Source organism: Echinops telfairi, unplaced genomic scaffold (genome assembly GCF_000313985.2).
Source record: "Echinops telfairi isolate 266 unplaced genomic scaffold, ASM31398v2 ScPeMD7_7458;HRSCAF=8496, whole genome shotgun sequence".
NCBI classification, from domain to species: domain Eukaryota; kingdom Metazoa; phylum Chordata; class Mammalia; order Afrosoricida; family Tenrecidae; genus Echinops; species Echinops telfairi.
Genome location: NW_022111358.1, coordinates 29,560,271 through 29,586,745, shown reverse-complemented (window position 1 = coordinate 29,586,745; position 26,475 = coordinate 29,560,271). Strand labels below are relative to the sequence as shown.

At 58.3% G+C, this 26,475-nt stretch overlaps 3 protein-coding genes across 5 annotated transcripts in view; 2 read left to right on the top strand and 1 right to left on the bottom strand.

Moving 5' to 3' along the window:
- Positions 1–18,094, top strand: part of ZNF385C (zinc finger protein 385C) — a 49,397-nt gene extending 31,303 nt beyond the window's left edge. Inside the window, exons 4-10 of the mRNA XM_045299599.1 lie at positions 11,568–11,713; positions 13,632–13,742; positions 15,103–15,268; positions 16,222–16,506; positions 16,943–17,142; positions 17,361–17,471; positions 17,807–18,094. Coding sequence (XP_045155534.1) covers positions 11,568–11,713; positions 13,632–13,742; positions 15,103–15,268; positions 16,222–16,506; positions 16,943–17,142; positions 17,361–17,471; positions 17,807–18,028 — 1,241 coding nt within the window. The 3' untranslated portion in view covers positions 18,029–18,094. The remainder of the gene's footprint in view (positions 1–11,567; positions 11,714–13,631; positions 13,743–15,102; positions 15,269–16,221; positions 16,507–16,942; positions 17,143–17,360; positions 17,472–17,806) is intronic.
- CUNH17orf113 (chromosome unknown C17orf113 homolog) lies at positions 3,876–10,366 on the top strand. Its single transcript, XM_030888252.2, has 3 exons — positions 3,876–3,900; positions 6,644–7,377; positions 8,541–10,366. Exons 2-3 carry the CDS (start codon positions 6,835–6,837, stop codon positions 10,032–10,034), a joined length of 2,037 nt encoding a protein of 678 aa, XP_030744112.1. The 5' UTR covers positions 3,876–3,900; positions 6,644–6,834; the 3' UTR covers positions 10,035–10,366.
- Positions 18,095–19,160: 1,066 nt separating the features above from the next.
- NKIRAS2 (NFKB inhibitor interacting Ras like 2) lies at positions 19,161–23,147 on the bottom strand. 3 transcript variants are annotated; one of them, XM_045299597.1, is made up of 4 exons: positions 23,062–23,147; positions 22,013–22,120; positions 21,340–21,581; positions 19,161–20,699 (listed from the first exon to the last, which is right to left on the bottom strand). In XM_045299597.1, the coding sequence occupies exons 2-4, from the start codon at positions 22,104–22,106 to the stop codon at positions 20,460–20,462; spliced, it is 576 nt and encodes a 191-aa protein (XP_045155532.1). In that variant the 5' UTR covers positions 22,107–22,120; positions 23,062–23,147; the 3' UTR covers positions 19,161–20,459. The 3 variants fall into 3 exon arrangements, with proteins under 3 accessions (XP_045155532.1, XP_004707226.1, XP_045155533.1); XM_004707169.2 differs by lacking the exon at positions 23,062–23,147 and adding an exon at positions 22,934–23,055; XM_045299598.1 differs by lacking the exon at positions 23,062–23,147 and adding an exon at positions 22,806–22,866.
- Positions 23,148–26,475: the final 3,328 nt, after the last annotated feature.

Sequence of the window (26,475 nt, the reverse complement as noted above, 5' to 3'; positions counted from 1 at the left end):
TAAGGGGAGCAGGCTCAGGCTGTGCCCCCTACCCACACCTTCCTTGGTCTTCCCTCTCCTTTCCAAATCTTTGGTTCCTGAAGCCACTGGGACCAGGAGATCGAAGCCTCTGACCCTGAGCTCCAGTCAGGCCTGAGCCACTAGCTGGCTGTAGGCACGCACCACGCACACACCACGCACGCACCCACGCACATGCGGACGGACTCATTTCAGTCCTATCAGGAGGCCCTGGAAGCCCTCCAGCCAGTCCCCCATCTCTTTAGTGCCCCCTGGGGTGCTGGTTCCTTTTCAGGGTCCCCCTTATCCTGAGGTCTGTGGATGCCCTGCCCCCCAGCCCCCAGGGCCACTGGAAGTCCTTCTTGACCTTTCAACCTGTGCCTCAGGCTGCTGTGCTGAAGTGGCAGGCAAGTAAAGCGTCCTCACTGTGCCTGGACACCCATCGCGTCCCCCTCCCAGCGTGAACCTGACCGCCAGCACACACCACCCCCTGCCTCAGGGACCACCAGGCAAGGCCTGGCCTGTCTGGGTGGAGAATTAGGGGGCTTAACTCAAATCCCTGGCCCGCACTAGACAAAGATTCCATCTGTGTCTCTGGGTGGGTTAATTAGCTTTGGGTTTCAGTTTCCTTCCTCCCCACACGCAGCACCTCCTTCCCCCCAGAGTCCCTTCCCAAGGAACAAACCTGTTTTCAGGAGCCCCTGCTGCCAACCCCTCCCAGAGACCTTCTTTGGGGTGGGGGTGGGGTGGGCATTGGCTGCTCCCAGATGACAGGTTATTGACTGGTGGAGACAGAATGCTGAGGGGTGGGGGCTTAGACTGGGACCTAGCTTGGAATGCAAGACCAAGACCGGATTCCGAAGTGGGTTGGTTGTCTCCCCCATGCCCCGCCCCCCCAGTCACCAGGTGGTGCTCAGGTGAGTGGAAGACCAGCCAGTTTTCCAGAAGAGGATGAGGAGTGAGGGGAGGAAGAAAACAATAGAGGGGAAAGGACAGAAAGGGGACAAAGGGGGCTGGTCAGATGCATGCCCTCTGCCCCCGGCAGGCAGGCATTGTCCCAGGTAACAAGTCCAAGGGTCCAGGTATTGGAATGTGTGGGGCAGGACACCCGAGCACCCCTCCCACCCTCATAGCCCCTGCTCTCTGTTGAAGAGTGCCAGTCTCTGTGCCCTTTCAGCAAAATTAGGTCAATCCCAGGTGTGGCGGCCAGAGGATGGGTAGGCTGGACAGGGAGGCAGAAAGGGGCCTTTTAGCAGCTCCTGGGGGGGGGTCTCTGTGGGCAAGGTCAACCCTTCCCTTCAGTCTAAGGTGTCCTAGGAAGGGGCCCAGTCTGGATGGGGGTCACCTCCTGGTTGTGCTTCACCCCCTAATCTCTACACTTCCTCCACTCACCTCCTTACTGCCCTGGCTGGGAAAGGGATGGGGCCAGGGAGCAGACACCTCCTTCCTGCAAGAGAGCCAGGGCCCAGGCCCCTCCCCTCCTGCTCCTGATTCCCTGTCACTCTGCCTGGGTTTCATTTGCTCCCCAGCACTCCTCCGGGTGGTTCAGGTGGCGCTTCTGAGGGCAGAGAATGCTCTTGGGTGAGTGTGAGTGCCTTGGGCAGGGAGGGGCGGGGGTGGGGGGCAGAGGCAAGGGAACCAACAGGAGTGGCCTCCTCTCCTGTCCTTGTCCTGCTATTGTTGACCCTGAAAAGCCGTCTGTGGGGAGACTCCTGTAGCCAGTCCATCTTGGTACCTTTTCCCAGGTCCAGGGCTGACCAGAGGAGCACAGCGCTCCCCCTCCCCTCCCCGCTCAGGGCTGAGAAAAAAAATGGGGCGGAAATGGCTGGGACCTGGAGGTCCACGCTGTGGAGTTCAGGAGTGCCACATACCTGGGCAGATGCCTCCATGGTGCCGGCTCCCACACTGCACCTTGAACCCCCTCCTTGGAGCCTCTGCCCGAGGGGTGCGTCCCCACCCCCCCAGCCCAGGAGTTGAAGGACTTGCTAGGGCAGCAGAGAAAGAACAAAGCAGTCAAGGGCTGCTACCAGAGGCCCAGGCACTGGGCTGGCATTGAAGGGTTCCCTTGGCTTCCTCAGGGCCCTCCCCACCAGCAGGCAGGCAGCCACCACCCGCTTCAAGGGCTCTTTGGGGGAATTGTTGGGGGGACGGGTGGTGGTGGCAAGGACCTGAGTTTGGCGTGCTGGATGGGGCACTGATGGGACAAGGTGGTCTCAGCCCCACCCTCCCTCTCCTCCTCTTTAGCTCCATCTTCTGCCGTCCCGGATTCCATGTTTATTTGCGTCGTTTGGGGTTTTATCTGAAATGGCAACTTTCTATTATTGGACGTGTGTGTGAGTGTGTGTGTGTCATAGTGGTTACGAATTGGGCTGCCATCTGCAAGGTCCACAGTTCGAAATCACCAGCTGTGCTGTAGGAGAAAGATGGGCCTTCTCCTCCGGTCCACAGTCAGTCTTGGAAGCCCACAGGGGTAGTGCTACCCTATCCTATAGGGTGGCTCGATGTTGGTGTCTGTGTGCCTCTGGGACGCCACCCCCGCCCCTATGGTTGTGATTTGTGCACACGCATGAGCACCAGACTGACAGACGCGCTCCTTGTTTGTCTCCAGGAGCTGTCTGCCCTCAGGTGCATTGACTTTTGTACCGAGTGTGTGCACAGCCTAGCTCCGGGCACTGTCTTCACCTGACCCTGTGGACACGCAGCTCCCTGCGTGTGGGCACCGCACGTCCCCACAGGGTCCGAGTGTCCCTGAGCCCTGCTCTCTGTGTGCGCCTGGAGGCGCCGCGCGCTGTCACTGTGCTTCTTCTTGGACCCGCCTCCCCTCCTGCATGGATATTGGTCTTGACCAGGGTCCCTCTCTGTGGGCCCACAAGTCAGATGGCCTGACTGGGGAGTGAGTGAGTGAGTGAGTGAGTGAGTGAGTGAGTGAGTGAGTGAGTGAGTGAGTGTGTGTGTGTGTGTCCATGTGTGCGAGCGCTAGGTAGGGCCTTTTCCAGTGATGGCTGATCAGCAGGACGATGTCCTCCCTACTGTCATCTGGCCGCCCCTCTGGCCGCATCCCCTGCCCTGGGCAGAGTCAAGGTGAAGTAAGCTCAGCAGACAGACAGACATCAGCAGAGGGACGCCCCGTGCTCTGCCTCCGGCTCCGGCTCGGCTGTACCCAGCAGCCTCTTTGCTGTGTCCAGTTTGCTCATTTGTTTGCCCAGCCTCACTGGGCACTGGGTGGGGGCACTGGCCCGTGTGGAGGAGGAGTGCTGGAGACACTTGGCTGGTCTACAGCATCAGAGAGGAGCGCTCTCCACCCCCACCCGCCTGGCCCCTTTTGGGGTGCAGAGTTGGGGCAGGATGGGCTGCGTGGTGCTGCCCGAGGAGGAGGAGGCGGCGGAAGGTGGCCCAGGCATCTTCCGTCACACATGTGTGCAGCCAGGAGCCTGGAGCAGGGTAGTCCCTTGTGTGCGCCTTTGCTGGGTACCCACCCCCCTTTCCCAGGAAGCTCTGCCCCACTGCTGAAACGCCCTTTCCCACCTCGACCCCCACCCGAGGGCCCCTCCCTGATCTCAACTCACTTTGTAGGGAACTCTGGTCACCTTCCAGTGCTCTACCTCTATGGGAGCCCCTCTTGGGCTGAGGGAGAAAGGTGGGATTTTCTGTCCCTCCAGCTCTGGGGGAACTGCAGTGCTATGCACTAGCCTGTTGCCTGCAGAGGGAGGAGGCTGCCTAGCGGCTAGTACCAAGCAGGGGGGCGCTGCTGGCCCCGCCCTGCCCGGGACCCCAGCCCTGGCTGGCTGGCGGCTGGCGCCTCTTCACCCCAGTTGCCACTAGTGGCTGCTGTCGCTCAGCGCAGAGCCCAAGGAGACTGCGGCCAGAGCGTCCACCACCCAAGATGGTGTCTGCCGTGTTTCTGTGAGTGTGTGCGGGACGAGGGGGAGCCGGTGGGACTGGGAGCCCGGGCAGGGCGTCCCCTTCCGGAGCTGCTGGGCAGGGGTTGGGAGACGGGAGTGGGGGTCCCAATGTGCGGGCAGAGGGTGGCAGGGCAAAGGCCCCCCAAGACTCTGCCGGACCTATCCCAGGGCTCCTCCACCACGCGCCCCCCAGAGGAAGTTCCCCAGCCCGCCCGTCCCAGTGCCAGGAGGACCAGCGTGGGGGAGCAGGGGAGCCCCCACCTCACCTCGGTTGCCCAAAGGAGGGTACCCCAGCCCTACTAGAGTCTGGAGATGGACTTTTCCGAGTGGGGTCCTCGACTGGAGGGACCCAAAGGAGAATGGGGAGGAGGTGGGGAAACAGGGTCCTGGAGCCACATAAATTCTATTTGAGGTTGATGGGCTTGGGTGGGCATAGGAGACACAGACCAGCCCACAATTGTCCCAGAGGCCGCTCAAGTTACACCGCTCCCACCTAGCTGGTAGCTGGCCAGGGTGTGGAGAGGCCAGTGATGAGGGAGCCTCCTGGCCACCCTTGGTCACAATTGAACTGATGGGGGGTGGGGGCCAGAACTGTTCCGTAAGGTTTTCAGTGGCTGATTTTGGGGAAGCAGAGCACCGGGCCTTTCTTCTGAGGTACCTCAGGGTGGACTTGAACTTCCAGCCTTTTGGTTAGCTGCTGAGCTAACCAGGAAGGCCGCTGGATGGTACCCGGGAGCTTGGTCCAGGCTGGCGCGATGTAGGAAAGAGTGGCCAGCACAGACGGTTCTGAAACTCTTGGACAGTTTCAGGGTGGGAAGAAGGTGAGGAAGAGGAGTTGGCATTGGAGGCCCAGGTGTGGCTGAGAGGGAGAAGGCCAGGCAGTGGATGCAGGGTCTTAAAAAAGAAGAGGAGGATGTGGCTGGCAGTACCCAGTGCCACTTAGAGTCCCGGGAACAGGTGCAACAGGTTTCTCCACCATCTGGCCAAACAGAGCCCTTTTCCTTACAGGGAAGAGGCTGCCCAAGGACCTGCTCTCCTTAACTTGCTTCCCACCCGCGACACACACACACACACCATGCACAGGTAGCTGACAGTCATTGCTTCCCCAAGGATTTAACAGTCTCAGGAACAGAAAGTTTTTCACGCAAGCCCATGAGCACACATCCTTTTATTCTTTCAACCAGCCGACCTGCACAGACACCTATGTCCCCAGCACGACACGACACAACATGACAACACACCATGGGCACTGAAACAAACGCAGCGCGATGTGCTGCAGTGGCGTCGATCCCAACTCACGCCACCCCGCCCGTGAGCGTGGGGTAGGACTGTACCCCGGGGCTTTCAGCTCCGACCCTTGCAGGCAGATTCCCTCCCCTGTCTTCCCAGAGGCTCTTGAAGAGATGGGCAGAGATTCCGGGCACTCACCCAGTTGGGCTACTAGGAGCCCTGCACAGGGAGTTGTGGGAGACAGGGACTGGGAGACCAGGGAGTGAGCCAGGAATGGCAGGAACCCGGGATGGAGGTGGGAGCAAGGTGCGCCCAGCCACAAAGACTTTGGAGTTGACTGAGCAAGCAAGGGGGAGGCGCAGGGATGGCTCTGGGGAACGTAGAGGCCAGAGAGAGTCTTGTTGACTCCTGGGACAGTAGGTAGACTTTGGTGGGCACCACGGGAGAGGTGCAGCAAGGGCGGGACACAGCTGGACTGGCTACTGAGTGGGGGCAGGTTTGGGGAATGGGAGGCCCATCAGCATAGGGTCTCAGGGTAGCCCTCAGGGTCGGCAGGCTTGGATTCTCTCTCTGCCCCAACCCCTTGAGCCTTGGGTTTCCCCTGTCCAAAATGGGGAGAGGGCCGCCCTCCCAGAGCGCTTACAGGAGGGACCTGCCCCCTCTCCCCTCTCCCCTCATGGAGTCACTGTCGAGGACTTGGCTCCGGTTCTGACTCCACTCTGCCGATAAATGGCAGTTACCACTGTGGTCCCTGCATTAGGGCCGCAGAGGGGAGCTCTGAGGAAGGATTAGGAGGTGGGGGTGGCAGCTTTGAGCCAATGGCTGACCTAGCTGTCCATCCTCTCCTGAGTGGCCCAGGGGGTGGGGGCGGGGAAGGTGGTGGCAGGAAGTGAAGATTGACCAGCAAGCTGCCATCAGCCCAAGCAGCCCTCAGTTCGGGGTCAACCCTCCCAGAATCACACTAAGATGTGAAGTGTGTGTGTGTGTGTGTGTGTGTGTGTGTGTGTGTGTGTATAAGTGTGCACGCATGTCCACGGAGGGTCGCTCCCGAGAACATCGGTTCCTGTTCTTGTCCCAAGACTCAGGAAGCCGTTGGGTCTTGTGAGACCTTCTTTCTGATGGAATATATGATAGTGGGTGGGGGAGGATCAGGCAGCCCTGTAGAGGCAGGAGGTCTGACTCTCAGCCTTGCTTCAGTCACCCATCATCTCCCTTGTAAGATGGGGCTCCATTGATGCTGCCTGGCTCCGCCAGCTCTGACGTTTGTTTCCAAGTTCTGAGCTGCATCCCAATCAAAGCCAAGGTCCTGGCTGGGAGAAGGCCCCGGGGGTGGGTGGGAGAGGGCCCAGGGTGGGGCCCCAGGTCTCCATAGAGTTTGAGATAACGCCTACTCCCCACAGGCGCCCCCCTTCATGAGGTCCAGTCAGCTGGGGAAGGCTCTGTAGGCAGTGTGAACCCTGTCACCCCACCATGGTGGACCCCCTAACGCCTCTCCTTGTCTCTTTCGTCTCCAGCCCCCCACCGGTGGAGCAGGACTAAGCTTTCCTGAATAAGTTAGATGGATGGTCCCTGTTAGCCTGGTGGGCCGCCCCTCCTCCTGCCTCCCCCAGTCCCCTGACCAAGGAAGGTGCCGCTCTGTGTGGGGGAGGCTGGGGGGCGAGAGAATCTGGGTGGGGGTGGGAGGCACCCTGCCCAGCGAGCAGGAATGGTGCCCCCTGGGAAGAAGCCCGCTGGAGAAGCGTCGAACTCCAACAAGAAGTGCAAGCGCTACTTCAACGAGCACTGGAAAGAGGAGTTCACCTGGCTGGACTTTGACTACGAGCGGAAGCTGATGTTCTGCCTCGAGTGCCGCCAGGCCCTGGTGCGGAACAAGCATGGGAAAGCTGAGAACGCCTTCACCGTGGGCACCGACAACTTCCAGCGGCACGCCCTGCTGCGCCACGTGACCTCGGGAGCCCATCGCCAGGCACTGGCAGTCAACCAGGGCCAGCCGCCTTTCGAGAGCCAGGCTGAGGGAGGAGGCACCTACCCAGGCCTGGCGTCCACCCCCACCTCTCGGGGCGTCAAGGCGGAAGTCGACCCCTCCAAGATGGCCGTGTTGACCACCGTGTACTGCATGGCCAAGGAGGATGTGCCCGATGACCGTTGTTCTGCCCTGCTGGAGCTGCAGAGGTTCAACCTGTGCCAGGCGCTGCTGGGCACCGAGCACAGCGATTACTACAGCCCCAGGAGAGTGAGGGACATACAGGTGGGTGGCAACCAAAGACACAGGGAGGGAGCTCACCAAGCTGGCTGGGCATGGCCCCCTGTCGGCCAGGCCCTGCCTGCTGCCCACCACGGGCCAGGGCACTTCATTCATACTCTCACCCAGCAGCACCTTCCAAGGGCCTGCTAGCTGCCAGGTCTGGGCCCAGTTAGTCCTGGGGCTGGGCATGGGGCCACCCCCTTCGTAGCCTGGGCCAGAGGGTTAGAAACCCAGGACCCAGGACCAGGGATGGCCCACTCCCAGAACCCACCACACGTAGTGATTCTTGTAGCTTAACAACGGAAATTAGCTTCCAACTGGAAAAATCAGGAGATTGTGTCTCCCAAAAAAAATCTAGATTTGTGACTCTGATCACAAAACTGTATGGCACCCTGGTGGTGCAGCAGTTAGGCGCTCTGCTAACAGCCAGGTTGGTGGCTCCGACCCACCAAGTGTGTGGGAGGGAGATCCGGTGGCCTGCCACCGTAAAGATTCATACCAGAAAACCATGGGAGGCAGTTCGACTCAGTCACTTAGGGTCACTGTGAGTTGCAATCAATGCAAGGGCGCCCGGCCACCGAAAAGGGAGGCCACCGTGTTGAGATGACCGGGGCCTGCTGCACGTCCTGTGGTTTCTCCCTCCTGCTCGGTGTCACCCAGATGGCCCCCTGGGGGCATGCAAGTTGTACCTTCTGTCCTTGGTACCAGCTCTGTGAGACCAGGGGCCAGGTCGGATCCCACAGAGGAGCACACAGCCGGGACCGACCTAGCTAGTCAGGAGGTGGGAATGAATGTGCAAACCAGAGCTGAATCCCAAGAATAGGGTCGACCATGCAGTCTCTGCAGTGGCGTTAAGAGACACAATGGAAAGCTAGTCTTCTGGGAGCCTGTTAGGGTTCTTAACGCACTTTTACATGGATAAGCTCCCCAAGCCGCACAACAAGCCTGCGAGGAGACTGGGGCAGGTATTGGCCTGATTTCAGAGCTCAGGAGACCAAGGCTCAGAAAGGTGACATGACTTGTCCAAGATCACACAGCAGTAAGTAGCAACGTTAGGCTTGGGCTCCTTCCTTGAGCCCTCCCCTCCCCCTCCTCCCCCACCTGCCTTCCACTCTCTGGTAAGCCTAACTCTGCCCTCTCTCCCTCTCTCTCCTCGGCTGCCCCAGGTGGCCCTTGCCAGTGTCTTGCACACAGAGGACTGTCAGCGCCTGAAGGCATCCCCTTATGTGGGGCTGGTGCTGGACGAGACCAGAGACTGGTCGGAGTCCTCCAGCCTGGCCCTGTTTGCCACTTCGGTGTCCCCCTGTGATGGCCAGCCTGCCACCACCTTTCTGGGCAGTGTGGAGCTGCAAGAGGGTGAGGCCACCGCCGGCCAGCTCCTGGACATCCTGCAGGCCTTCGGCGTACCAGCACCCAACCTGGCCTGGCTCAGCTCCAACCTCCCCAGTGACCGCCTGGAGACGATGGGCCTGCAGCTCCAGGCCGCCTGCCCGCTGCTCACTGAGCTACATTGCCTCCCAGGCCGGACAGACCCCAAGCCCCCTGCATACCTCGGCGAATACGAAAGCATCCTGGACGCCCTGTTCCGCTTGTACAGTGGGCCTAGCGCCCACATGGTGCCCGAGCTCCGGGCAGCACTAGACCTCGCAGCGATAGACTTGGCGGGGCCGCGGCCAGTGCCCTGGGCCTTGGTGCTGCCGGCCGTGGAAGCAGTGGCAGAGGCTTGGCCTCACCTGGTGCCCACCCTGGAGGCCACAGCCTCGGTCTCCCCCACTGCTGGGCCACTGGCTCTCGCCCTGCGCCAGTTCACCTTCGTGGCCTTCACCCACCTGCTGCTGGACGCGCTGCCCTCCGTGCAGAAGCTGGCGCTGGTCTTGCAGCCCGAGGAGCCGGACTTGGCTCTGCTGCAGCCGCTGGTGATGGCAGCCACTGCCGCGCTCCAAGCGCAGCGCAGCTCCGGCGGGGCCCGCCTCCAGGGGTTCCTCCAGGAAGTGGCGACCTCAGGTCCCCATGAGGACGACGAAGATGGGGCGGACAGTCGCTGCACCTACCGCGGCGTGGAGCTGGCCGGCTACTCCGAGGCGGCCGTCCAGGACTTGGAGCGGCTGCGGTGGGCCCTCCTGGACTCCATGCGGACAGGACTGCGGGACTCTTACCCCGGGCCCTCGCTGGATGCCGTGGCCGCCTTTGCAACCATCTTCGACCCCCGCCGCTACCCGGAGACGGCGGAGGAGCTGGGCGCGCACGGCGAGGAGGCGCTGCGCCTGCTGCTGCGCGCCTTCGCGCCGGCCGTGGTGCGCCAGCGCGCGCTCGGCGACTTCGCGCTCTTCAAGCGCGTCGTGTGCAGCCTGGGCTTGCTGGGGCCGCGCGCGCTCTGCGCCAAGCTGGCCTGCGCGCACTCGGAGCTGCACGAGCTCTTCCCCGACTTCGCCGCCCTCGCCGCGCTCGCCCTGGCGCTGCCCGTCGGCGCCGGCCTCCTGGACAAGGTCGGCCGCAGCCGGGAGCTGCGCTGGTGGGGGCCGGCCGGGGGCGCGGAGGGCCGCAGCGGCCACGTGGTGAAGATCGCCGTGGACGGGCCGCCGCTGCACGAGTTTGACTTTGCGCTGGCCGTGGAGTTCCTGGAGAGCGGATGGGGGGAGGGCCTCACGCAGCTCACGTGAGGGGGACCCCACCCCTTTTCTCCACCCAGGTGGCAGGGGCCCGGGCACCCTCTGGGCTGAGCCGCCCCCCCTGACCATGGCGCAGCTCCGCAGCAGACCTACTCACCGGCCAGCCCGAGGGGTGTGGCCTCCGTCCACTGTCCACGCTGACTGCCTCTCACCAGTCGGTCTCGTGGCCTGTGAGCAGGAACCTGGGCAAGTGGGCAGAGGTGCTAGGCCCCCTGAGCCGGGCCGCTCCACGGCTCCTGTGTTTTACAGTTTCTTCTGGTCTTGGTCCAAGTACTGGTACTAGAAGAGTTTGGCCTTGGCTAGGAGCAAGACTAATTTTTGGGGAAGGGAAGGGGGAGTTGGGGGGAAGGTGAGAGGGGTCCCTCTGCGCTTGTGGAGGGTCTGCTCCCAGCAGTATCTCTGCAGATGTGGCTGGGGAACGGGCACCTCCGACATTGCGGACACAGCACAGCACCCCCTTTGTGCATCAGGGCACAGCTGGAGGGGGGGGGGGTTTGCCCCACTCCTGCCCCAGTAGGCCACCTGAGGGCTTTCCTGGACTTGACTGTGTATATAGATATCAAGATATAAATGCGAAATAAATCTCGTACCTTTCATAGTGTTAACACCTATAAACCCAAAAGGACTTTTCTAGGTTTGGAAATGAGAGGATCTAAGGAAATCCGAAATAGACTGAATTTCCTTCTAAAAAAAATTTTTTTTCCTTCCTAAGTCTAGTTGTCTTCAGGGTTCCTAGCCCTCCCTTGCCCTTGCCTTTCAGACCAAAGACGCCCGGACCACAGCGCTGTCCTGTTGCCCCTGAGGACTGACGCTGGGCCTTTGGACGGGTTTTGCCTCCTGGGGGAAAACAGTGGGGCCAAACCAGAGCTGGGGGGACACGCTTCTTCAGGACCCCCACAGTCTTGCCAACTGGCTCCTGTCAGCCCGGCTGTGAATGGAGTGGGGAGGAAGAGAGGAACAGAGGGTGACAGGGGGTGCCCTGGCCTGTCCCCAGCACCCCGGGCTTGGTTTCATTTACAATAAAGTGGAACCCCAGCACATCTTGCATTCTGCATGGTGGTGTGTGTGTGTCGGGGCCCCGCCCTGTCCTGTGGCTGGGCTCCCCCTGGGAGGCTCATTTTCTGCTGCCCACCGATGGGGAGGAAAAAAACCCCAAAACTCAACCCATTGCCATTGAGTCAGTGCCGACTTATCGTGACCATAGAGGACAGGGTAGAACTGTCCCTGTGAGCCTCTTTCTGGGAGCAGACAGCCCCATCTTTCTCATTCAGAGCAGCTGGTGGTTTCAAACTGCTGACCTTGTGATTAGCAGCCCAATGCATAACCCCTAGGCCACCTGAGCTGCTCCGGTGTGGGGAAGGGGCATGGAGCCCTGGGCTCATTTGGGCACCTTCCTGAGGAGGAGATGAGCCTTTCTCCCCTGGCTCCCCTTCCAGGCAGCTCATAGGCCTCCTGCTGGCCAAGGTGGCTGGAGGGCCAGGTGGCTCCCCACTTCAGACCTTGCCCTTCTTCCTCCTGCTGCAGGCCCCGCCTCCAGCGCCCTCAGCCCCCTGCTGGCCTCCCTGCCCCTGCCTGCCCGGCCTCTGCAGCCCCCGCTGGACTTCAAGCACTTGCTCGCCTTCCACTTCAATGGCGCCACCCCGCTCAGTCTCTTCCCCAACTTCAGCACGGTATGGGCTCTGTGCCTGGGGGGGGGCTGCAGCCAAACGGGGGTGGGCTGGGCAAGTGGGCTCAGAGGAGCTGGCTCCAGGCAGCTGGCCTCCCTAGGAGCCCGTTCCCCAGCATCCCCCAAGGGCTTAGGTGCTCCCCAAACAGGGACCCCCTCTTCCCTAGGCTAGGGACCAAAGATGTCTCTGGCCCCTCTCTCTTCCCTAGGCTAGGGAACAGAGATGGCACTCCTGCGGCCACAGCTGCTGGCCCTGTGTGGCCAGTCGCCTCTAGTTTCACTGAGTGTTTGTGGCAGGTGACCGCTGTGTGTCTGTGTACAGTTTGGGTGTGCTTTGCAGTCTTAATTTGTGTCTGGGCAGGTCTTTGTTATTTGTGTGTGTGTGTGTGTACATACACAATTCTTGTATGCCTGTGTATCTCGGGGCTTTGTGGCCTTGTGTGGGTGTGCTGTGTTCAGGTTTGGTGTCTGTCTGACCTCAGTGTGCTTTTGTGTGGCTTGGGAAGGGACCAGAAGGAGCAATGCTGGTATAGTGAGTTACACATTGGGCTGCTAACCACAAGGTCAGTGGTTCAGACCCACCAGTCACTCTTCAGGAGAAAGATGAGGCTGTCTGCTCCCGTCAAGATTTAAACATCTCGGAAACCCATGGGGCAGTTCAACTCTGTCTTACAGAGTCATTATGAGTCAGAATTGATGGTGAGATAGCAGTGAGTGGGATTTGTATTTCTTCGTTTTGGGGGGAGTGTGGGGTGGGATTGTGAGTGTCCCTGTGCTGGTGTGCCACCCTTGTATGACAGGAGTGTGTGTCTTGTTCTCTCTGTGTCTGTGGTTTGTAACTGCCTGTGCGTGTCTGGATACCAGCCTGTGCGTTTCCCTGTGCGTGTGGGTGTGAATGGCAAGGGCAGTGAGTATGGGGTATGGGGAATATCCTCTCCCCTCTTTTGTTTTAATTAAACAAAATCGAATTGAATCATCAAGGGACCCGACACTGGCCTGACGAGTTGCCAGAACGTCTGCACTAGTCGCCCTTAGGAGTCCCTCCTTCCCCACCACTCAGGGTTGTACTGGGGTCCTGAGGCTCTTGCCTGACCTAGGACATTTGGGGAAGGCCATCGTTCCAGGGTATGGTCCCTCAAGGACAGTGGTCCTGAAATGCTGGGACTGGCCCCCATTCTCACCCCTCCCTCACCCCTAGCCCAAGTGCTATGAGGGTTAGCGCCTTTCTCTCTGCCCAGAGAAGCTACCAGAACCACGCTCCTCTCTGACTGTTCCCTTTGGCAGGTTCCTCTTGATAAGCTTAGATGTTTTCTGCTGGTGACCCAACAACCCAGGTCCCTGAGAAAGGGGTTCCAGTTGCTAGATAAAAATCACAGCGAAGAAAAGCAAAGAGCCCCACATATTAACATTCCAAAGGAATGAGCCCCCAATCCAGGAAACCTTGGCCAAGGCCCTCTCTCCCCAGGGAAGTCTGTAGAAATCACTGGCCCTGGCTTCCTGACCATGGCCTAGATGGGATTTTTCCCCCCCGCTGCGTGTCAGAAAGGGAACGCCAACAAAGAGGAGGTTCTTTGTCTCCCTCAATTCTATGTTCCAACAGTTGTGATTCTTATGGCGGAGGGTGGAGGGAGAAAACACCCGAGGGGCAGTGAGAGATGCCCAGGTGACCACCAGGCCCACTAGATCCTGGAGGTCACCCTGGCCATCCCTCTGCCTCCAAGCAGAAATCCAGCCTGAGATAATGAGCTTCGGCCACCCAGAGGAGAAGCTGCGTCTTTTTCTGTGTCTCTCTCCCACTCACCAGGAGAAGACAGTTCTTCCTGGAGTCTGACCACAGTGCTGCCTCCGTCATCTTTAGTTTGGCCCATCTTTGCCCCACTAGACTGCAGAGTTATTTTGCACCCCCCCCACCCCCTTCACAGATGGACCCGGTCCAGAAAGCTGTCATCAGCCACACGTTTGGGGTCCCCTCCCCTCTGAAGAAGAAGCTCTTCATTTCCTGTAACATCTGTCACCTGAGGTTCAACTCAGCGGTGAGAGGGACTGGTGGAAGCAGGTCTGGGCAGGGTCCTGAGCCGGAAAAGTGCGAGGGATTGGGTTCCCAGGGTCTTGTGGGGAGGAAGGGGGTAAGGGGAAGTGGTCGCTAGGAAGGTGCTCCTGGCCCTTGAACCAGTCCATCCCTTTGTCCTTCTCTGTCCCCTTTATCTCATTCCTCAAGCCCTTGCTGCCCTGCTCTGCTCCCCTGGGCCCCCACTTCCTTATCCATGCCTCTCCGTGTTCTGGTTCCCTCTGCAGAAGAGGAGACCACGTCCCCCACTCTGGCTTCTGCTCTCAGACTTCGCCTCATGAGACAACTCATGCCAGAGAGTTCTCCGAGCACCTTTGCATGCTTAGACTGTATGTGGGTCCCTTCACTTGATTCGTCCCACCGCCCACCTGTGAGCCGGATGGGGGTGGTATCAGTGATGGAAGCGGAGCCAGAGCAAGCTTCAGTGACTTGCTTCTGGCTGGTGAGAAGCAGAGCCGGGGCTTGAGCCCAGACCCAAGGTCTCCTGCCATGGCCAGGCGCTGGAGTAGCCCAAGCCAGCCTCCAGGGGAAGGTTTCCTTTTGCAGTCAACTCTGGGGGCTTGGGGAGACTCTCCACAGGCCTGCTGTGTCAAAAGGACCCGAGGAAGGGTCTGCAGGGCGGGGTCTGCTCTATGGGTGATGGAGGTAGGCTGGGAAGCAGCCAGCAGGGACCTTTCTTGGTGGATGGAGGAAGGGCATGACAGGCCAGATGTGGGGGGTCCCTGCCAGGCTGTTAGGTCACAGGAGCTAGAGGGACAGAGCGAGAGGGCTCAGAGGGAGGCACTGTGTCCTGCTGGGTCCCTGGCAAACAGCAAATGCTATCTGTTGGGAACATGAGTGGAGGGATGCATTTTGGGGTCCTGGCAGCCCAGAGTATAAAGACCACGGTTTTCTCCGTATGTGTGCCTTTAAGGCCTGGCCATTCACACTGATTGAGCACCGACGGTCATATCCTGGGCACTTGTCCTTCCTGTCCCTAGTGAAGGCCCCCAAGTCTGTGTGGCAGGTCTTGTCATCACCGAGTGTCCAGGTAAGGAAACTGAAGCTCAGAGAGGGGAGCTGACCTGTCCAAAGGTGCACAGCTGCTAAGTGGCCAAGTGAAACTGTGAAGCCAAGGATGCGAAGGCCTCTCTCTCTCTCTCTCTCTGAGCATGCTGCGGCCAGGACCCTGGTCATCCCAGACTACCTCCTCCCTCACTCCCCCTCCTGGGTGCTCTGAACCCCGCCTCCCTCCCTCCTGGCCTATGGCCAGAGCTGGCACATGGATGAGGCAGGTGGATTCAGGGAGAGAATGGTGACACCATGTCCTCCCCTCCCGGCCCCAGAACCAGGCTGAAGCACATTATAAAGGCCACAAACACGCCAGAAAAGTCAAGGCTGTGGAGGCCGTCAAGAGCAAGCAGAAGCCACAAGCCCTGACCCAAGATGGGGCGGTGGTGTCCCCGACCCCGACTCCAGCCAGTGGAGCCCCTGGAGAGCCGCAGAGCACAGGTCAGTTCTGGACTCTTCTCCACCCTCTTCATCTCCACATCTGGTTTCCAATGAGGGGTTGAGAATTCGGCCCCCGGATCTCGCTTGGGCTGTATTCCACCCATGTCTACCAATGGGAAAGGGCCCAGGCAGAACATACTCAGATCAAGAAATAGCCTGGAACCAGCCAGCAGCCCAGAACCCCACTTGGGTGTCCTTCCCAGCACCCCCTTCTCCCAGGGTAACCACACTCTGACTTTTCTGAGCAAAGATCCATCTCCTCTGCTCTTGGTGTATCACACTGTACGTGGAGTTTGGTGTCAGTCTCTTGCATGCACCAAGGTTCCTCCGTGCTGCTGCATGCGTCCAGGGTGTTTTCATTGCTCCTATTCCATTGCATGAGCACACCACGATGCCTGCCTAGTCTCCTGTTGATACTCACTGCCATCGCTCCGTGCCAACTCATAGCTGCCCTGGAGGGCAGGGTAGAACTACCCCTTGTGGGTTTCCAAGACTCCCACTTTGTGGGAGTAGAAAGCCTTGTTTCTCTCCCTTGGAATATCTGGTGGTTTCTAATGGTCGACTCTGCAGTTTGCAGCCATGACGTCACCGGGTTTCCTCTGCTGTCAACAGATGGTCCATAGCTCCTATTACCGCATGTGGGTAGGGACTGGGCTGTGCTGTGAACAGTCTAGTCTGGTACACATCTTTGGGGTCATTTCCATGTATTTAGCCATTTGTAAGTCATTGTGGAATGTCGGAGCTCCTGGGGCTTTAGGAGACCACCTGTTCATGGTTAGGATTTCAGTTGGGGAAACTGAGGCCTACATCTGCCCCGTGAGTTGGTGGATGTGGCATTCCGCACAGGCCATTCCAACACCAGGGAGCCTTTGCTGACCACGCCATCCCCGTTGTCGGTGGTGAAACGCTGGTTCGGGGTCCTGTGCTCTGACACAGTGTCTCCCCTCTCCCAGCAGCCCCTCCTCCGGATCCCTCACACCAGCCACCACTGACTCCAGACCCCACGCTCAGGGAGCCGGCCCACTCGGACCTCTTGGACACTGCTTCCTCTTCCTCTTCTTCCTCCTGCCCACCCTCCTCCCCAGAGCCTGGGCCGGAAGCACCTGGGCCGGAGCCAGCCACCGCTGCGGTGGGGAGCAGCATGAGCAGGGAGGGCAGGACTGAGAAGGGGAATCTCTATTGCCCCACGTGTAAGGTGACTGTGAACTCCGCCTCCCAGCTGCAGGCTCACAACACAGGTGCATGTGACAGCCAGCAGCTGGAGCTGGGCGGATGGGGGTGGGTGGGGCGGGGGCAGGGAAGCTGGCCCCTACCAGGGGTGGGTGGGCAGCTGAGTGCCTGGGTGTTTTGCTCAGCTGTTTGTGGGTGGGCCAGTAATCCCTGGGGAGGAGAACTGGGAAGAGAAGGGGTGGGGGAGCAGCAGCAAGAACCGAAGGCCCCAATCCTCAGGGGGGCAGGAGTCCTGTGCCTCCAGATCCCCTTGGGCGGGAAGCAAAGAGGAATGGGGTGGAGGAAAGAGAGGTTGGCCTGGATTCTGGGGAAGGCCTTCCTGGGAAGTTGCATGACAGAGAGAGGAGCTGGGGAGAAACCCCTTCCCTCTCCTTGGCCCTCCCCCCACACCACACCCCCGCCCTTCCCGCAAGGGCGCTGACAGCTTCCCTTCTCTCCCCACAGGGGCTAAGCACCGGTGGATGGTGGAAGGGCAGCGAGGGGCTCCCCGAAAGGGCCGGGCCCGCCCGGGGCCCCGAGAAGGAGGGGCTGGCCACAAAGCCAAGCGTGTGACAGCGGTCCGGGGGGCGCGGCAGGGCCCCAGCCCCCGTTTCCACTGTGCTCTCTGCCAGCTGCAGGTCAACTCGGAGACCCAGCTCAAGCAGGTGAGAAGGGGCGGGGCGAACGGGGAAGGGGCGGGGCGAGCAGAGCAGACAGGTCCTGAAGGGCCCAGGCCGAGAATGCTTTCCAGGGTTCCCCCCGCCCCACCGAAAGTGTGTTGGGTGTGTGAATTACGGGCAGAGGAAGGAATGGTAGGCTAGGCTGGGGGTCCTTGGCAGCCACATCTTCCCAGTCCGCCTGTGTTGTCTGGTCGGTCTGTCAGCACCTGAGCAGCAGGAGGCACCGAGACCGCCTGGCCGGGAAGCCCCCCAAGCCCTCCAGCCAGCAGGGCAAGCTGCAGAAGCACGCGGCGCTGGCTGTGAGTATCCTCAAGGTATCTGTCTCTGCCACCCCCCCACCCCCCGCGCCCCACCGGCCCACAGGGGGGAGGGCCAGGGGCGGGCTGGAGCTGGCTCCTTCGCGATCTGCCCACAGGAATTTCCGGGGAGGTGGGCCGGGCAGCAGGAGGGGTGGGCGGACATCTCCGGGAGCCCGCGTCTACCCCTCCCTCCGGGCAGGAAGACAGGTGGAGGAGAAAGCCCTTTGGAATGGGGGTGGGAGGGCGGACTTAGGTTTGCAAGGGGAAAGGGCGCTTCTCTCCCGGGGCTGCACTCCGGGAGGGGCGGGGCCTCTGGGGTCAGGGACCGTGCCTCTCTCCCGCCTTTGTAGTCGAAACTGGCCTTACAGAAGCAGCTCACCAAGACGCTGGCAGCCCGCTTCCTGCCCGGCCCGCTCCCCACCACCGCGGCCATCTGCGCCCTGCCGGGCCCGCTGGCCCTTCGGCCGGCCCCCACCCTCTTCCCCGCTCCGATCCTGGGCCCCGCTCTCTTTCGCAGCCCAGCGGGAGCCCTCCGCCCCGCCACGGGACCTATCGTCTTTGCCCCCTATTAGCACCTCCTGAAGAGGTCGGGGCTGACTTTTCAGAAGCTGTGTCCCTGCCTCTTCCTCTTTCCGCCCCCCCCCGCCGCTTTAATTTTCTACATTCACAGCCAAGGGGGGATTCTGCCCACCCAGACAGGGCTGGGTTAATCGGAAGGGCAGCAACCCCTCACTTCCTGTCTGAACTGGGGACCCATTCCAGGATCTCCGCTGCACCCCCTCCACCAAGTCCCCTGCAAGTCCAGCAGGGAAGCTGACTGATAAATCCCAGAGATCTATGCAAATTCCAGCCTCCGCTCCTTGGTGCTCAGTGAAACCCTTAACCCGTGTGCTTCTGCCCTAGCTGGGGTGGGCTGGGACCTCCCCTCTCGCTGGAAAATTACTGGAGATGTGGGATGGGGTCTCAAGCTGGAGGGAGTTCAAGGGTATCTGAATAAGGGGACTGGTAACAGGCTGTGTGTCAAGGGGGTGGGGATCCACCTGACTTGGGAGCCTCTGGCCAAGCATTGCTAAGGGGGCAGGGGGCCAGGGCTGTTTAGGGAAGGGTTGGGACAGGAGGGGAAAGGGTGATGTTCTGGCTGGGCCCAGTTTTAATAGAGGAAGTGTTCGAACCCACAAAAGCTCTCCCTACCTTTTCACTGATTCCCCTGAACCCCAGTTTTTATGGGAAGTGTAGGGGGTGGGACCCAGGAAACACGGACACCCCTCCAAAAAAAACCCCACTTGCCATGGAGTTAATTTGGACTCAGAGACCCTACAGGACAGGCTAGCACTGCTCCCCCGAGTTTCTGAGACTTGAAATCTCTGCTGGAGTTGACAGCCTCCCATCTTCCGCCCAAGGAGTGGCTGGTGGGTTTCAACTGCTGACCCTGTCATTAGCAGCGCAGCTCACCACCACCAGGGTTCCCGGATGAAGCGCTGCTCTGCCCTGCAGCTCCTCACCCCCAGCTGGTCCTGGCACTACACTCAGCCCCCCAGCCCTGCACTGGGAAGCTGAGTGTTGGGACGCAGTTCTAGTCTCTCAAGATCCATCTGCAAGCTGTCAGTGACCTCCTCACCCGACAGGGGACTCTGCCAGCACCCACCTCTTTTTCTTTTTTGAAAGCTCTCCTAATAGGGAAATCACAGGGGAGGGGAGGGAGACTTTTTGATAACAAGCAGTTGTGGTTTTATTGTGTCCAATCCAGCAATAAATGAACCGTAAGCCGGAGCCTCCATGTGTCCCGCCTCTACTTGTCAGGCCCAAAGTCACTGGTCCCTGCCCAGCTCTCATGTCACACCTCTGCTGGGGGTGCACACTGGCAGTTAGGACTGAGGCACAGGAAGCTGGAGGCTATAAGCTCACACGCCCTGAGAGCCCTGGCAGGCGGCCAGTCAGCTCCCAGAGGAGCTGCAGGTGGTTGGCCTGGTTCTGTTCAGGCGTCTGAGGTAAGAAGGGAGGGCCAGAGGAGCACCTTGCTCACCCTTCACCCTGGCAGCAGGCATATAAATACAAGAAAGTGATAACTAGATGTCCAGTCAGTAGCTTAAAACCACCACAGGAAGAAGGGGTTAAGGGTCAGCCCCTGCGGGCAGGCTTGTGGGGCAGTGGGAACCGAGAGCAGACAGTGCACTCCTGCCCCCTGGTGGCTGGAGGGAGAGGCGTGTCCCAGCCTCGCTGGCTGGCAGGCATAGCACCTTAGAGGAGAATCAAGGGGTAGTCAGTCACAGATGGCCCCAAGCCAAGGGCAGTATCAAAATCAAAGAGCTGGGAAAGATCTGAGAGGTCGAGTCCATTCCCATCACCTGACAGATGAGAAGATGACGCCCAGAACGGGGAGGGGCCTTGCTAGGTCCCCAAGCCAGTCGGAGACGCCAGCACAGTCATCATTGGGGCCCACCTCAGCCCAAGGGGCCCTTCTGCTTCCTGAGCAGGAAGAGAACGAGAAACCACATCGGGGAGGGGTTAAAACATTTCCCTGGAGGCCAGGACAAGGGTCAGGGTGGCCGATGAAGTGGCGCTCCCTAACGCCCATGTACACGGGCACACGTGCACACTCATAAAGCCCAGACATTTTCCTAAAGTCTAGGATGGGGCTGTGACACTGTGTGTTGCTGACTGGAAGTCAGGGAGCTGGGGACCCTTAATAGGAAACAGCCCGGGCCGAGCACTTCTGAAGAGTTGCTTTGCTTCTGTCTGAGAGAGGGAAGAGGGGTACTGACCTACAGCTGCCCCGGGTCAGTGGGCCAGATATGAACATGCGCGTTGGCTGGGAAGTGTGTGTGTATGTGTGTGTGTGTGTGTCTTTAATCTACATTACTTTCACTTCCCCTGAGACCCTGGTCCAGTGGGGAGCTGCCCACTGACTCTGGGAAGAAGCCCTTGCCTCCTCCACTATCTACCCTCCAGAACCTCCAGAGCAGGGTAGGGGGACCGGGAGGGTGGTGACAAGGTGGCAGCTCTTCAGCCATCCAGGGAGCCACTGCCCTTGTTCTTGCGGCTGAGGGGGAAGGCGGACTTGCTCTGGGGCTGGGTCATCCTGCTGGCCAGGTAGACAAAGGGTTCCAGGAGGGAGCGGCGGTCGGCCACTGATACCTCCCACAGCTTCACCTTCTCTGACTTGGCCCAGTGCTGAGCCACGTCCGGATCCACCCGCCGCTGCTCCTGCAGGTCACACTTGTTGCCCAGAACCACGATGGTGACCTAGGGGAGAAGGGTCATTCAGGCCTGTGGCTACATACTATACAGCAAAGACCTCAGGAATGAGGGGTGAGGCTGCTTAGCCCCTTGGGGTTCTAGAAGGAAAGTTTCAAAGGCAGGTACCTGATTCCACCCGGACTCAAAGCCAGGGGTCCGCCACCAGAAGGGAAATGGTTATTTTTTGCCCCCCTACTCTTTTTCAAATTCTGGCCCCCGAGACTCCCTCCAGGAATTCCCACTTCAAGCCCTGTATCACCCAGGCCTGCTCACTATTCGCAGGTGCTTAGTTGCTCACTAAACTGCTGTAAGCACTCCCAGAATGTCTGCAGCTTAAAGGGGGATTTTGTAGAACAAAAGAACCAACCATCACAGGTAAGAGCATGACACTCTTTTGAAAGGAGACTTTTGGAGCCTCGTGTCTTAGGTTAGGGGCCTCTTAAGCGGAGGGGATACCTCTTTGGCCAAGCTGCCCCACGATGTAGCCAGTGAAGGAGTGAAGACCATCTCTGCCCCCCACCATGGGCGCTGTCCACTGCTGCTCTCTCCTATCCGTCCTCCAGGCAAATGAGTGAGGGAATGGAGTCAGGCATCCCAGAGCCAGGACAGAGCCCATGCTCCCGATGGCAGTGCCTGGGCCACACACCTCCTTCTTGTCCTTGGCTTTGTCGATCTCTTTCTTGAGCAGCTCCACACGCTGAAAGGACTCGCGGCTGTCCGTGCTGTAGACCAGGACATAGCCATCTGTACAGGAGAAGCAGTGCCGGGGCAGCTCGGCCCCGTCTCGGAGCCCCCGGGTGTCATAGAACCGCACCTGCTCCCTTACGCCTCGGTCCGTTTCAATGGAGCCCACGTAGATGTCCTCCTGGGTCTCAATCATCTCAGAACCTGGGGGTAAAATGAGGAGGAGGGGGCAGGGAGTGACTGGGTCCATTCCCACAAGTTGATGGGGGTGGGGGGGAATAGAGGGGTGGGTGTGGGCATGGAGGCCAGGGGGCAGCAGGCAGGAGGCCAGAGACAGAGTCCGGTGGGGCTGGAGTGATTTCAGGAAAGAATGTCAATCTCGTGCTAATTGAGAGGTGGGGGGGGGGGGGCTTTCCTCCTCTGGCTTGGCTCAGCCTCCACCCTCTGGGTTAGTGGTGAGGCTGCCCCCTCCCTTCACTGCTGTAGGGTTGGGGATTGCAGTTAGCAATTCAAGATGCAAAGACACCAGGAGCAGCTTCCCGCCTTTGCAGGTGTGTGTGTGGGGGTGGGGGTGGGCTTGTCCATCAAATCCTACTCCTTTTCCTTCCATGGCTTCTATGCCCACCGGCACTCACCGACCACGTGGTTCCCATAGAGAAGCTGCTCCAGGATTGAAGTCTTGCCCACTGATGCCTGGCCACAGACAACCACCTTGCAGCTCTTCCCCATAGCTAGCCTTTCGCCTTGGGAAACAGAAGCACAGGAAGGTCGAGAGGTGAGGAAAGAGAGTCAAAAAGAGGGCAGACTGCTCATCACTGAGAGTCCTAATTCTGCGTCAAATGCACAGATTCCGGGCTTCTGCACTCTCCTTAAATCCTCAAATCGGTTATTCGGAACTGGTTGACTTAGCCAGTGAGCTGCATTTTTGTCATCTCTGCTATTCTCAGGCCTTGGTCTAGAGCAGGTGCTCAATAAATGTTGTATTACAAAGGGGAGCAGTCACTGGTTGAACCAGTGCCTTCCTGTGTTGCATGTGGGGAGGGCTAGTTAATGACGGCCCTCTTCTCTAGCTCACTTTCCGCCTTTTAACCACAAGCTGATGGTGAAATCAACAGGAATCCCACTTTTGTGGAGCTGCCTTAATCCACCAGTTCCCTGGGGAGACTGAACAAATCGGAGGATCTTCAGCTTTCCTGGACGTTTCACTTAAGAACAATGAACTTCCTCTACATCCCAGTCAGGTTCACGGATATGATGAAGAACACATAGCTATCAAGAAAGTGAAGGAAAAGGAGCGACGGAATCCGGAAAAAGGGCTTCCCAAAGCCCTTTGCTCTAGTAGGATAATATAAAAGTCCTCGGGCGGGTGGCTCCCCGCGAGGCGGCCAGACACAGAAATTCCTTCCAGAAGAGGCCGTGGGCACGGACCTGCAGACGTCCGCCAAAGGCTCCCCACGGGGGAGATACACCTCTCCAGAGAAAGCTCCTGACATAGCCTGGCCCCAGCATCAGCCCCCTAGGGAGAGCACCCCACTCCCACCCCGATTAAGGGATACCCTAAGAGCTCTGCCAAAGGAGTCTGCCGGATGATTCCACCACCAGGGTTGACTCCCGAGGGAATCAGCAGCCTTTCGGAGACGGGGGCCAATTTCCAGCTCGGAATGAGGCCGGCCTCCAGCTCCACCTCCCCGGGCCCTTGCAGCACCCCAGCCAGGCCCCCGGAGGTGCACCGGGACCAGGCGACGGGCAGCAGCTCCGCACAGACGCCCCTCTTCCTCCCGGGCCGGTCCAGGTTCCGCCTGGCCCCGCCCCACGCCCCGGCTTCCTGCCGCCAAGACGGACGGACGCGCGCGGCGGGGCGCGGGCGGCGGCTGCGCAGCGCCCCCAGAGGCCGGCGGGGGAATCGACGCTCAGCGCCCGACCTGCGGGCGCGCGGAGCCAGCGGAGGACTGTGAGTTCCCTACCCTGGCCAGATTCCCGCTACCCCAGAGCATCTTTTCCCAAAGACATCACCACCTCTTCTTCAGACCCGTTGCCCCACAAGAACGTAGGCTTGTGGGCTGTCCCTGAGGTCCAAGCGTTCTCTAAAAGCTACCGTGTCGCAGTAAGCCTTCGTTCACGCAGTGATTTATGAAGCGTTTTCTAAGTTGGGCTGTGGCAGGTGCAGGTCTCTGTGCTGGCGGAAAGCGGACCATTTAATCAGATGCGGTAGCTGTGCCCACCGCTAGAATTTCACTTTTATAGAACAGCTGGGCAAATTCAAGCAGAAAGCAAAGGTTTGGAGAATGATGAGGGCAACAAACGTACAAATGTACTTGACCCAATGGATGGATGGATGGATGGATTGCGATCAGAGTTGTACGAACCCCCAATAAAATGATTTTAAAAAATAGCTGGGCAAAGAAGCACCAATGGTGCTGTGCTGAAGCACTGAGCTGCTGACCACATGGTACAAATCCACCAGCCACTCCCTAGGGGAGGAGGAGGGGGAGGGGGGAGATGAGACTATCTTGGGATCTTACTTGGTGTTGCTTTGAGCTGGAATCAACTCCATGGCATTGGGTTTGATTTTGTTTGTTATTTATAAGAGCCACCCATGCAAATCAACGATTAATGATTAATGCTGCATGGTCAGCACTACAGAGGAGCGCAAGGACCTTCCTGCTCAGTGATTCAAGAACTCAACACCGGGCTGCTGACCCAAACGTGGGTGGCTGAAACCCACCAGCTGTTCTGCAGGGCGAAGACGTGGCAGTGCACTTTCATCAACATTGGCACCTCTGAAAACCCTGTGGGGCAGTTCTACCCTGGTCTACAGCTCTATTGGTCAGAACTGACTCAGTGGCAGTGGGTTCATTGCTGCTGCTTTTTTAATAGGAGCACAGCCTACAGGCTCCTATCTAGGGGGTGATGGGTCTGAAGAACTTCCCATAGGTGGTGATCTGAAGGGGAAGGATGTTCTGGGGTAGAGGACATCTGGCAAGAGTCACAGCATTTTCTGGAACTGAAAGTACTTGGGTCCAGTTTGGGTATGACTTGTTAGGTCCCATGAAGTCAGGTCCAGCTCACAGGGACCCGCGTACACCAGGAGGACAGTGCCCAGTCCTGTAGGGCCTCACCGTCGTCGTCACCACCCACTGTGTCAATCCATCCCTCCGTGGGTCTTCTTTTTTTACTGACCCTCTTGGTCTACCTAGCATGATGGCCTTTTCTAAGAAGGGGTCCTTCCTGATAACATGTGCACCATATTTCAGACCAAGTCACCATTCTCCTAGAGGAGACTTCTGCCTACACGTCTTCCAAGACAGGTTGGCTTGTTCTGGCCACCCATAGCACATTCAGCTTTGCTCAGCTACATCATAAGCCAAGGCACCAGTTCTTCTGACTTCTTCTTTGGCCAGCTTCCCCATGCAACGGAGGTAGCTGGAAACACCATGCTTGGGTTCTCAAAGTGACACCTGTACCTTTTAATACCTTAAAGAGGTCTCTTGCAGATGATTTGCCCAGTGCAATAGATTATTTGCTCTCTTGACTGCTGCTTTCATAGGAGGAGGCTTGGTGGAATAATGGGTTAAGAGCGTTGGCCTGCTTTTACCCCTTAAGTCCAACACCCACCGGCCACTCTAAAAGAGAAAGAGGAGGCTGTGGGCTCCTGTACAGATTCATCATCTCAGAATCCCTAAGGAGCATCTACTGGGCCCTGTAGTTGATTTCATGGCAGAAAGTTTGTTTTCTATGGAGCTGGTGGTGATCCCAAGGAAAAGGAAATCCTTGCGCTTATAGGTTCAGCTGTGAGGATTCTGCTTTCTCTACATCGCGGCCTCATGGATACTGAAGCCTGTATTGTTGGATCTGCATCACTGTTTCAAGTCTGCTTCAGTTTCAGCAAGCAAACGCATATCATCTGCATCCTGCGGCCTCCTTCTTCCATAGTCCCACTTCTAGGGTCATTTGTTCATCGTGCAGCTTGAAACAAGATGGTGGAAGGATACCAGCCTGACCCATGGCTTTTCTGTCTCTAAACCACGCAGTCTTTGCTTGTTCTCTTTGAAAGACTGCCTCTTGGTCTGTGCACAGGCTCCACATGAGCACTGTTACGTGTTGTGTAACTTCTAGTCTTCCAAGTGTATCATAATTTGCTACGACACACACAAGTGAATGCCTTTTCTTAATCAATAAAACGCATCTTTCTGGTATTCTCTGCTGGCAGCCCAGAGCCATCTGATGTCATCAATCATGGCCTTCATTCCATGTACTCTTCTGAATTGGGGTGGAATTTCTGGCTGTTCCCTGTTGTTGATGTACTCTTGCAACAACTTAATGATCTTCCGCTGAATTGTACTTGCATTTGCATTATTTAATAATGTCCGCATTCTGGTGGATCACCTTTGTTGTGATGGGCACATAGATCTTGCCCAGTCAGATGCTGTCTTCTAAATTTCTTGGCAGAGATGAGCGGGTGCTTCCAGCATCGCATCCATGACATGTCAACAGGTCGATTGGCATTCCGTCTATTCCTGGATCCTTGTGTTTCATCAGTGCCTTCAGTGCATCCTAGAGGATCACTGTACTTATTTTGTTGAGAATATATACGCACATCCAAACACATACCAATTCCACAGTTCCCGCATGCAGCGGCCAGTCATTGTGGTCACCTTCTTCCACTTCTACAACCATTTCACCCTCCTTCGGGTTCTTCTCTAGTTACATGGACTCACTGGGTCCTTTGGTCTTATTTCGGTTGTAACCTAAATTTAATCCCATCTAGTTCTTTTAAAAACACACTGCTCAAATCAGATATTTTTCACTAAAGGATTGTTTAAGTGTGGAACCCTGAGAAAATCTTTCAGCCTTAAACCCCAAATATTCCCTGACATATATTTTTTAAAATCATTTTATTGGGGGGACCTTCCAGCTCTTATCACAATCCCTCCATACATTCATTGTGTCAGGCACATTTGTAGATATGTTACCATCATTTTCGGAACATTTTCTTTATACTTGAGCCCTTGGTATCAGATCATTTGCCCCCACCCTCATGAACCCTTGATAATTTATAAATTATTTTTTTCATGTCTTACACATGACTGCTGTCTCT